The 11,700-nt window shown below is 41.3% G+C and overlaps 1 protein-coding gene across 3 annotated transcripts; it reads right to left on the reverse strand.

The window, feature by feature from the left end:
- Positions 1 to 479: 479 nt before the first annotated feature.
- Positions 480 to 11,062, reverse strand: Serpinb12 (serpin family B member 12). Of its 3 annotated transcripts, XM_075987388.1 has the most exons (8): positions 10,895 to 11,062; positions 8,493 to 8,631; positions 8,399 to 8,410; positions 8,090 to 8,214; positions 6,961 to 7,078; positions 3,077 to 3,219; positions 1,945 to 2,112; positions 480 to 884 (listed from the first exon to the last, which is right to left on the reverse strand). In XM_075987388.1, exons 1-8 carry the CDS (start codon positions 11,060 to 11,062, stop codon positions 480 to 482), a joined length of 1,278 nt encoding a protein of 425 aa, XP_075843503.1. The 3 variants fall into 3 exon arrangements, with proteins under 3 accessions (XP_075843503.1, XP_075843505.1, XP_075843504.1); XM_075987390.1 differs by lacking the exon at positions 8,399 to 8,410 and having other exon boundaries at positions 8,544 to 8,631; XM_075987389.1 differs by lacking the exon at positions 8,399 to 8,410 and having other exon boundaries at positions 8,090 to 8,227; positions 8,497 to 8,631.
- Between the last annotated feature and the right edge of the window lie 638 nt (positions 11,063 to 11,700).

Here is an 11,700-nt window from a genome sequence, read left to right on the forward strand (position 1 = left end):
TCACAAGACATCTCTATGTAGTACAGCACACATAAAAAGGAGTCGAGAGTCTTGCCTAGGAGGTACCCGTGATTATTACTGCCCTAGAAGCAGAACCAAGTTTCCCAAATGCATTGAATCACATTTTGAGTTTTCAATCTCTCAGAATGGTTTAATGACAAACTTAGAATATTTCTTCATAAGGAAGGAGGTAACTTAAATAAAAGCAATAACAGTCTGCATGGTGTTGACCTCCAAATCATAGAAGGTGAATTTATATGCTTAAAAGTTTAGGGTAGTAAAGCTTAGGGAGACAAGACTACTTCTTTCACCGACAGGGAAGAGTTGGCTTCTGGTGGCAGAGGTAATCACCAAAATTCAGGGGTGGCTTGAGGGCCTGGGCATGCAACTGCAGCAGAAGGCAATTAGCTTCTGGCAGTCAGCAAAAATACAAGTGCCTATGTTTAAAAGGGGGGAAACTGTGTATTGCCAGAGGGCATTCAAGGAGAGTAGACCCTGCCACAGAAAAGAATTGTGTTGGTTGGATTGTGCCGAATGAAAAAGAGAAAAGGGTGATTGGCATTAAACTCCACCCAGGATGGAATGGCCTTCTCGGCAGTGACAGCCCCGCTGGCTGCAGCCGCCTCTGTGCCCATCTCGTCCACCTCCACAAAGCTCTTGTGGATAATTTTGGACAAATACAGATTGGGACTCTTAGACATTCCACTCAGGTCAGCCTTCGTTTCATCGAAGATGTCCTTAATGCCCATGTCCTGTAGAATAGAGTTGAGATCGTAGCTATCTTCCATGATGAACTGGGGGAAAGAAATGGCTACTGATTCTTCGGGCATATTTTCTGAGCTACTCCAGGACATGATTTTTTCATGGCTTATTTTTTTTTCAAGCTACAATAATAAGAAAATGATATTTAAGGTCAGATTACAAGCCAGCAAAAGTATCTCAGTTACTTCAAAGTTCCCGAGCTAATCTGTTTAGTAGTCAGCTATATAGACTCCAAAGACTTTCTCTAAACTTCAAAATATGTTTACTTCATTCTTTCCTCTCTAGACTTTGTCTAACTTTCCCCCTTGAAATTTCAGGCCAATCAAAATCCCACTATGAGGCCGGGCGGTGGTGGCACACACCTTTAATCCCAGCACTCGGGAGGCAGAGGCAGGCAGATCTCTGGGAGTTCAAGGCCAGCCTGGTCTACAAGAGCTAGTTCCAGGACGGGCACCAAAGATACAGAGAAACTCTGTCTCGAAAAAACAAAAAAAACAAAAACAAAAAAAAATCCCACTGTGTTTTGGTATTTGGCAGGTTTATGCTCAAAGACAAGAAAAATTCAGTTGGGTAGGCTCAGGCCAGCCTGGCCACTGTGAAGTAAAATTTCCTTTCCCATAAACAGAGATAACACAATAAGCCCCTTCTGAGGACCAAAGTAATGTTTGTAATGCACTTAGCATACAGTAAAATAATGCTAGTGTGTCTTGTATTGTGAACAATGGCAGTTACTATAACTACACTGTTGATATATTTCTATTTCTGTTTATCTATCTCCCTATCTTCTCTTTACTCCTCTTCCAAGAACAGAGATATCTGGACCTCGACAGCATTCATTGACTCCTTTCTGTTAGTATCAGTATTTCTACTTCTACCAAATGGCATTGGTAGAATTGTTTCCAAAACAATTGCAGCTAAAAAGGCAGATATGGCAGAGACCAAAGGGCAAGCTACTTTAAAAGGAGGAACTTCTCAAACTACTTGGCATCCAGATTCTTGTTCTGACATTTCTGGCATTTGTTCATTTGGTTGAAACAAATGAAAAATGGATATCCAATCTCATTCAGATTCCACGTGTCTCCAATGTCTCTACTAGCTGAGATAGCATCCTTTCTGGATGATGGATGCTATGCTACTCCTCTGTGATATGGAATCTGTACAGGCATGGCAAGGAAGCTGTACCTCTTGCAGACTCTTCACATTGTCATTTGAGCAAGATGGAAGCAGGACCAACATGCTGAGTTTCCCCATGGTGTACTTCATCTCCAGGATCTGTGCCTGCAGTTCCTCAATGAAGCCAATTCTGAACTTCCCCTTCTGATTCATCATCTTTACCATTTTCTTCTCATTCTGCACAACATGGAGGTAATCACAAAAGGTCATGGAGAGCTCCACCCATAATCTTAACATCCCTGAGAATGAGGGAGGTTAAAGAATGGAAAAATATACCCCAGAAGTCCCCAGTCAAACCAGTGACCCAACCTAAGACAACCCTCTGCCTACCAATCAATGAAGCAGCCCTGGCTTTGCCAACTCTTTACCCTCCCATGTCCTTCATCAGTTCCTTAGTTCATGAGATTACTTACTACTAGATTTTCAAGCCAAATATCTCCCACACCCTAATTCAGCCCAAACAAGTCCAGAAAGAACAGTTATCAATGTACATCCTGATAACATTCAGGAACTACCTGGCTGATTTGCTCTATTTCCTGGACTGCCTACAACACCCAGACCACTTTCACCCCCCCCCCAAAAGCTCAGTGTTTACAATCTCTGACTAGGGGATATAGGATAGATAAAAATAGGGGGAGATGGTCAGGGTTGGGGACAGAAAATTTAGAGGTAAGTTGAGCTGTCTCATGTGTTAGCTATCTGAGATAAGAAGCAGATTCAAAATGAATAGACCCATCTCTTTTCTTAAGTATATACATTTGTTTTGTTTTATTTTTTATTGCAAGGTCTTAATATGTAGATCTATATTTGTGGTATTCCTTGTGTAGACAAAGCTAGACTTGAACTTGTGGGGATCCTACTGCCTCTGGCTCACAAATGCTGGGCTTTTAGACATGTGCCCATCTACACAAACTTTTAACAGATTATATGCATTTAGTATATATGTAAAGCCCTAAAATGTATGTGTGTTGTAGAATAGCTATGTTTAAAATGTGCAGGGAACTTTGGGTACTGCCTTTTGTAAACACAAAATGGTTTCTTATAGATGTAAGCCACAACTAACAGGTTTGAGTCTGGACACTACTGATCACAGTTAGCAGAAATTAGGAGTGGGCTACCTAAAAACCACAACAGTAAGTACCTCACTTAGAGAGAAAGGTGCATCAACTGTGTTTTCACAGTCAAATTCTTTCTCCCACTTGGCCTTGAAGTAAACTGCATTCACTAGGACCAGCACAGTCGAGTCATCAATAGCCTCCTTGCTGAACAGCTCCTTGATTTTACCTAGAAGAACGGTGCCAGAGAATAACCTGAGCATGTGTTGCATGAACGATATTCATGGAGACATTAGAGAGTGTCTCACTGAAGAACTTACCCAAGAAACCTAGAGGGTAATGGGGGCTTGAAGGAGAGTGGGCGTTATTGGGGAGAAGGCTCACTCCCCTAGAGGAAGACCCAAGTCAGAGCACTGGGAACAAGAGCATCTTCTATGATTTATGGGTCACTTTTGGTTACAAATTGTCACCAGACATTTATGATTTATGTTTCATATTATATATCTAATCACCTGAATTTTATAATTTCTTGGATAGAATAACTACAGTATGAACTTCCTTTCTCAAGCATTTATTGAAGTTCAACATATGCTCTCACATATAAACAGATAGATGGATGATAGGCAGGTAGTCAGCTAGATAGATATACATATAAATAGATGAGAGAGAGAGAGAGAGAGAGAGAGAGAGAGAGAGAGAGAGAGAGAGAGAGAGAGAGAGACTAGGATACAGTATAAAACTTACTCTGTAGAAGTTTCTATACTCTCTTTCAGTTTAAATGAAGAGTTCATTCAGTTTCACAAACACACAAATTCATTTGTAGGGGTACCCTCTAAACCCCACATAATGACTAAGCCTCCCAGAAATAGTGATAGCTTTCCATTCTTAATGGAATAATTTTATGAAAGTAATAAAAGAAGATGCCCAAGAGGCAAAAATAAACAAGGTGAGTTATCATTGATCCTGGGGTCTTCCATCCCTCAAACTAACTCTCATCAGGCACCCTCCATTCTAAAATAATATTAAGAAAAATGGGAAGCATCCCTAAAATTGGCAAGAGGTGGTCCTTGCTGTCATCAAACACTTAGTCCATTTCAAGACACTTTCTTTTCTACCTTTCATCACCAGCCACTTTTATGCCAGTTAAGGTCTTAATGAGGGATATTAATTTACATTGAGAAAGGCTGTATATAGATTCTATAACACATTATGTCAATATCAACAATACTTAAAATATATCAGGAAAGCTAACTTGCTAAAGACTGTTGATGCCCGTGTGGGCCCAACATAGAAAATATATATTAGGGTTCAGTCAGGATTTCTTTACCAAACTACTACTCTCTTGATAACTAAATTGTACCTTGAAAGAGCAGGAATTCTGTGGCACACAGAAAAGGAAGAGTAAATATTTGTGGGACTTAAAGGTTTCCCCTACAAAAACACTATTAGTAAGCTGACCTTAACTCCATGTTAAAAGCATAGCAAACAATGAGTATAAGCATCCAAATGAAATGAAAACTAGAAAATATTGCACCAAAGACAACTAATAATCTAACCACTGAGGTTCCCTACTGACAGCCACTCAAGTGTGCAAGCGCCCCCAGTCAGTGTCTCACTTTATATGACCACCTTTTTCCTTCATGCTCGCCAAAGTTCACTGAGCAAGAATGTCTCCAGCAATACTCGTAATCATCAGCTACCTTATTCTAACACTCAGGCCTGACATAAAGAACCAATGTTTGTAAAGTAAGCTTGCACAGGTAAAAAGGGGTTCTTCACTATCTAGAGATTCAGGCTGAAACCCTGCCCTCATTCTTAATAATGACCACATGTCACTTCCCCCTGACCGGGGGCTTGAATTGGTCAGAGTCTACCATAGTAATTGTGGGGAGTCGAGAGGCTGATGGGACAAGTGCAAGTGAAGAAACAAATGGGTAAACCACTCGGAACAGGTTAGGCTTTTTCCTTGTTGGCTGAGTCATAATAAACTGAAAAATGAAGAGGCCCAACTCTTGCTTAACTTATTTCTTATTAGAATAAATAAGTAAAATCTGCATGCATACATGACAGTTTTATTTGACCATAAAGAAGAATGGAATTATGTTATTTTCAGGAAAGTGGATGGAAGTGTGTGTCATCGAGGTAGGCAAAATGAGCCAGGCTCAGAAAGACAAATAGCCCAGGTCTCCTCTCCTGCTGGGTTTGAGTATAAAAGGTGGGCACATGAGGGAGGAAGGGGCTCTAAAGGGATAGGAAACAAATGGGTGATGGGGAAGGAATATAAAACACTGCCTGCTTTCTCTCCTACTGAGAATCTAAAGTCATATGGATGACAGGATATGGAAGCGGGAGGACTGGTTGTTCCAGGAGAGGAGAGGGGCCATCAAGGGGGGGGGGGAGTCCTAGCAAACTGCAACCATATATACACATGCATACATGCATACAGATGCCATTATAAAAATGTAAGTCACTTACCTGACTTAAACTCCCTAGTTTCCTTCATTCTTAATTTATTATGAAAAATGATGCTAAAGTATATATGCATAAGTAGATTCTTATTAAGCCAGCCTATTTTTATATTAATTCTAAGTATATGTAATACATTATGAGTGCTACTATAGCTTTCAACATTATAATTTCTCAACCAAAAATTTTTAAGGTTTTATATCATCTTGTTACATGATAGATATTGTAAGTAAAGGTAGAGTCCTCGATAATTCGAATATGATGGATGAACTACAATTTTAAATGGATATCGTGTAGAAAAGATGATCTTCGGTGCTGCAAACATCGGTGTGTTTCCAGAAGACCATTCACAGGAAAGCTGTGATAAAAGCCCTGGGAGCTGAAACATGCCTGAAAAGTCATGGGCTTGCAAGGTGGCTCAGAGGGGGAAGCCACTTGCTGATAAGCCTGACAATCTGAGTTAAATCATAGGACCCACATGGGAAGAGAGAACTGGCTCCTGCAAGTTGTCCTCTGACATGTGCGTGTCGAGCTCATGCCCACATGAACACACACACACACACACACACACACACAATAAATAAATAAGAGTAATTTCAAAAGTCTTTAGAAATCAGAGATCTCAACTTGTTCACTCTCACTCTGACTTAATGTTTCTCTTTTCCCTTTTGTCCCTTTCTTTTTAATATTTACCCTCTCAAAGTTTTTATTCCCTGTAGTATTACACATGTGTACATGTGTACGCCGTACTTAGTTTATTCCCTGTAGTATTATACATGTGTACATGTGTACATGTCATACTTAGTTTATTCCCTGTAGTATTATACATGTGTACATGTGTACATGTCGTACTTAGTTTATTCCCTGTAGTATTACACATGTGTACATGTCATACTTAGTTTATTCCCTGTAGTATTATACATGTGTACATGTCATACTTAGTTTATTCCCTGTAGTATTACACATGTGTACATGTCGTACTTAGTTTGCTATTTAAAAGTGCTTTGATCTCTAAATTTCTTCTCATTCAATTCTTATAATAGATTCTATCCTCAGAACTGTTCCCATTTTTCAGTAAGAATTTCATTTGTTTCTACATAATTTTATGAAACATTAATAATTTAAACTTATCTATTTTGAATCAATAATATTTTGATTGTCACTTTGATGATAAAAATGCTAAACTCATACTACCATGATTTAGATGAAGTAGAGTTACACAGAATCATCACCCTAAGGATTTAGTTTATTGAGAATAAAATGTTACTATTTAAAAGAAATCAGAGATCCTAGAAGGAAGAAAAAGCAGAAACAAATGGTTGACATGTAAGTAGCCACCACCCTGGACGTGCCTAGCCTCGTCAGATGCTGTCCATTAATGAGCTGTGAACACATACCACACATGAAAACGCCAGCCGCAGGAGATGAGCAACCTGCACAGTGGGCCCACTGCTTTCCTTTGAGAGGGAAAGGAATGGCAGCCTCACTGCTAGTCCTTCCTTACCTTGGCATTGACTTTCAACCCAGAAGTTGATCTCTTGTCTCGACTTCTCAGTATCCCCCCGGAAATCTACACTTTCAACCGTCGTGTGGTAGAATTTAATTACACCATCGAAATACTCCTGTTCAATTTAAATATATGGGAAAGAGCATGACAAAATCATGTGGAGGTGCTGGTAATTAGGATAAGATGGGGATAAGAAGACCCCAGAAAAGAAACTCCTGGTCACCTAACATCAAGGGAGTGGCCATTTTAATGTTCACAGGCTTTCTTTTAGGGAGATAACAAAGTTTCAGAAAAGCATAATTGTTAGTTGTAGACATAATTAATTACACTTACAAACAAACTTTAAAATGGTTTAGTTTGCAATTAAGCATAATTTTAAATAAATAATATATTACCAAAAACATTGATTTGTACACTCTTTAATAAATGAATTGCATGTGTGCATTTAATTCTCAAAATTCTGGAGTTTTATAAGCTGATGTAAGATACCAGCCTGCTACAATAATTTATTGTGATGTAAAGTAGGACCTTAGCACCCTTGACTAATCCAGTTCACACCAGCTGTGCCACATCTGCCTCTGTTCACATACATCATACTTATTGGCAATGTGACTCACTCTCTTGACCCTGGATCTAATTGGAACCTAATCTGCTCTGTGTGAAAACCGCCTACCAACAGAAAAAAGACCTGTGGCTTTGAGCACCCAGTGGGGTCACCTTTCTTGGCACCAGGCACCTTCTGCAAAGCGCAGTCCCCATGGGAACTATCTAATTGAGGCGCAATAAAGGTTCTTAGACCAGTGCCTTCAGGGCAGCCAACAGGTAGAGAAGCCACAAAACGTGACCACCATGCACCTTGACTGGGGAAGACAGTCAACTGAGCATCTTTCAAAGTCATGTATGTGCCAGTGGGCTGTGAATCATGTGACTCTCCTGTCCATGCTGTGCCAGTTATAAGTGGACTCCTAAACCCAAAATGAAAACTGGATGGAAAAAGACAGAAGTCTAGGACCTCGGGAAGCAGGTTGTAGTCCATAGCCCCATGGAGTATGAGGAAGGTGAGCCATCCACCTACTCACTTACTTATGGAGCATGCTCTGTGGACACCTCCATCCCTGTAACTCACCGGGCAGATTGGGAATCCCTGCTCTCCATAGAGTCTGTTAGCCATACTCAGAGTGTAATATGTTTTGGCTCTGTCTAATCTGGAGAGAAGTTTCCCAAAGTAGCAGCCAAGCAGTTCATTCTCATCTGTGGATTCATCCTAACAAAAGAAGAAACACATGCTTTCCTAAAAACCGGGAGGTTAAGAACCACTAAAGAAATGGTATCTTCACAGGAGCAAAGCATCGCTGGCCAGGCCCACATCATTGTCCTGTGTTACGAGGTTTGGGGAGGCAGAGAAGACTGGGGGACAACTAACGACACAGCTGACTGTGAAGCCTGCCTCAAGCTGCAGAATAAGCGTCTATCGTCAGGCAGAGCACAGGCGCAGTCAGCAGAGAGCAAAGAGCAGTGTACTCAGAGACTCGCCTGCCCCTCCTGAGACGCTGGTGCTTGTTTCTGCCCTTCCAGGGAGCTGTCCGACAATGCGTCTCCTCTGCTTTTTGAGCAGGGATCATTGGGTTCCTGGCTCCCATTCGTGGAAAGTTCACTGAAGTGCAGCACCTGTGGGATAATGACATGGGCCTTTCAGATAACGTGAAGAATAGGAAGTCAACAAAATCATCTACAGTACTTCCCAGAAGTGGGTGTGGCTGGTAGTGCCCTCCTCCTCTAACTACACGGAGACCACGTCAGTCCATGGAGCGCTTGCCTAGCACACAGAGCCCCACACTCCTTCAACCCCAGAGGAAGCAGGAAGATTAGGAGTTCCAGATTATTCTCAGTTTCATAGAAAGTCTGATGCCAGCACAGGTTATAGGACACCTTTTCCAAAACACAAGCAAAGAAAGGAAAGAGAAAAACTAGAATTAATATAGTCAAATCAAGGGACAGGAGGAATTCATGAGCTATGTGCCATTACTAACCTACACTTCTCCATGCACAGTCTTTATTTTTTTTTTTTTGATTTTTCGAGACAGAGTTTCTCTGTAGCTTTTGGTTCCTGTCCTGGAACTAGCTCTTGTAGACCAGGCTGGCCTCGAACTCACAGAGATCCGCCTGCCTCTGCCTCCCGAGTGCTGGGATTAAATGCGTGCGCCACCACCGCCCAGCTCCATGCAAATGCAAAATACACATGAGGTCTTAAGGGTAGGATAAAAAATATCTCATTAAAATACCTATTGATTATGTACTGTGGAAATGTTGAATTATCTAAATTTTGTTATTAAACTTAGTCTTGTCTTTTGAAAATTTGTATGTGACTACTAAAAGTGTTTTAAGTTCACATGTGGATTTAGCTGTATTTGCTTTGGACAGCACTGACCCGGAGTTTCACATCGGTCAGGAGAGTGAGTGTAACATAAGGGAAGCTGCTCAGCACGTCAGAGGAAGTGGGGAAGGGCAGGCACACCCTGCACTGCTCAGATCCACATTATGGGAGCTGCATGGAGAAAGAACACCAGGTGGTCTTGGAAGATGCAAGCCCCATTCTACCGCTAAGTGTTGCTTATGGAACAGGAAATAATGGTAAAGCAAGAGCAAGTAAATATAAGACCATAGTGACCCCCAAACAAGTGTGCCTTAGTCTGTAAATCCAGCTCCTCTGTGTGTCGACACCCAGCCTTTGTGCAGTGTGTTAGAGCTGAGTGAAGGGGGTGGGGAGCACTTCTGTCATGTGCACTTACTCTTACAGGTATCTGTTGGGGGCTACTCTGGGCTGGTGCTGCTGTAGACAAAATCTCTTGGAGATCATGCGGTATTGCAGAAGGTATGGGAACAATATGCACAGCAATTGGTTACTGTGTGTACTGTGATGAGAAGTACTGTGGGTAAGTGTGCCAGGTTCATTTATAGGAGTGGGAGCTTAGATGGAGCATTAGATTGGAAGATAGGAGTGAGCCTTTCAAAGGTAGTAAACAATGATGAAGGAGAAAGTAAACCAAAGTGTTGAGTGTGGTAGTTTGAACAATAGTGGCCTCCATAGGCTCATAACATTTGAATACCTGGTCTCTCACTCATGGAACTGCTTTGAAAGCATGAGAATGCACGACCTTTTTGGAGGAGGTGCATCACCAGTTGTGGGCTTTGAGGTTTGAAGACGTGCTCCATTCCTAGCATGTTTTCTCTGCCTCCTAGTCCTTGTTCTTGACGAGCACTCTCAGCTGTGCCTGCCACTATGCCTTTGCTGGCCCTCGTGGACTCTAACCCTCTGAAACTATAGGCTCAACCAAATGGTTTCTTTTACACATTGCTGTGGTCACAATGTTTTGTCACAGAAATCGAAAAGAATGGCAAAGGAACACAAAGACCCCAACATAAGACTCATTTTCCTTTCACAAGGGAACCAAGTATTAGAAACATACTGCTAATGGGAGCAGCGTAGGATGCCTTCACAGAAGCAACCAGAAGAGCTCAGGGAGTTCAGAATGTCTGGATTTGGGAGGTATATCAAAAGAAAAGCCAATGGAATTTTCTGACAAATGAAATTAGAAAGTCCAGAAGGATCTTAAGCTATTGGATAAATATCTAGGTCCTAATACACATCCAGTTAATGGAGGAAAAAGAGATGAAACATACTCATATTAAAAGATACCAACAGTATTGGTAGCAATAACCGTAGAGAGAAAGAGTGACAAGCATGAAGACAGAGGTGAAGAGATAAAGATGAATGGGAAAAACTATCAGGCAGAGAGGATAGAGAAGTCCCATACGAAAGACCAATAGAAACGAAACCTTAGAGGCTTCCAAGCCCAAATGCTGAGCGCAGAGAGCAACTCCAACTCACATGAGAGTCAGATTGCTATTCAGCATCCTTCTGGATACATACCTCGTCAATCTGATGGGCACTGTCACCTCTAGCTCCTAGGCGCACCATGCCAAAGGCAGCTGAGAGACTCAGAGGACAAACAAAGATGTTTTTATGAATATCATCTTTGCTTATCTTTAGGAAAAAATCGAAGCAAAATTTGCTATTTGCTGCAATAAGAGAGTCCATTGCAAAACTGGTTACCGTCTAAAAAAAAGTGGGGGAAGTAAATAGGTAAATATGGATAAACAACCAATTCTTATTTCTAATGCCTAAGACATAACAATGCATAATTATTCAATGTGTTTGTGAAGAAGTATAAAATTGACTTGGAGGGTAGCTCAATAGAACACTTGCATATGTGAGGTGAAGAAAGGGGAGGGGAGAGGAAGGAGAGAAGAAAAGAGAGGAGGGAGAAAGAAAGGGGATCAGGAAGGATAAGAAAAGAAAAGGAGGGGAAACAGGGGGACAAAAAAAGGGGAGGAAGGCAAGGGGCGAGGGTGAGGGAAACAGTGTGAGGGGAGAGGGGAGGAACTAGAAAACTAAGCTATCAATCTTCTTGCATATAAATAGCTGACTTGGTAGCTATATTGATACAGATGGAAGTCTTTCCACTTACAGGCATAACATAAAACAATACCACTAGTCAGTAGGCTTAAGAAATAGGAATTTACTATCCCACAACCCTAAAAGCCAGAAATCCAAAATCAAGGCATCTACTGAGTTGGTTTCTCCTGAGGCTTTCAGCAAAAATCTGCCCCATGTCTCCCCCATTTCGGGTGTTGCCAGCCATCTCTGGTATTTCCTGGCTTACAGAAGTATCTTTC

The sequence above is a fragment of the Microtus pennsylvanicus genome, chromosome 10, assembly GCF_037038515.1.
Source record: "Microtus pennsylvanicus isolate mMicPen1 chromosome 10, mMicPen1.hap1, whole genome shotgun sequence".
NCBI classification, from domain to species: domain Eukaryota; kingdom Metazoa; phylum Chordata; class Mammalia; order Rodentia; family Cricetidae; genus Microtus; species Microtus pennsylvanicus.

Coding starts and splice junctions, on each gene's coding strand:
- Serpinb12 (XM_075987388.1), bottom strand. CDS start 11,062: ATGGACTCTCTTATTGCAGCAAATAGCAAATTTTGCTTCGATTTTTTC. Junction 3,220..6,960: donor GGTTGAAAGTCAATGCCAAG/GTAAGGAAGGAC, acceptor CCGTTCTTCTAG/GTAAAATCAAGGAGCTGTTC. Junction 885..1,944: donor ATGTGAAGAGTCTGCAAGAG/GTACAGCTTCCT, acceptor TTATTATTGTAG/CTTGAAAAAAAAATAAGCCA.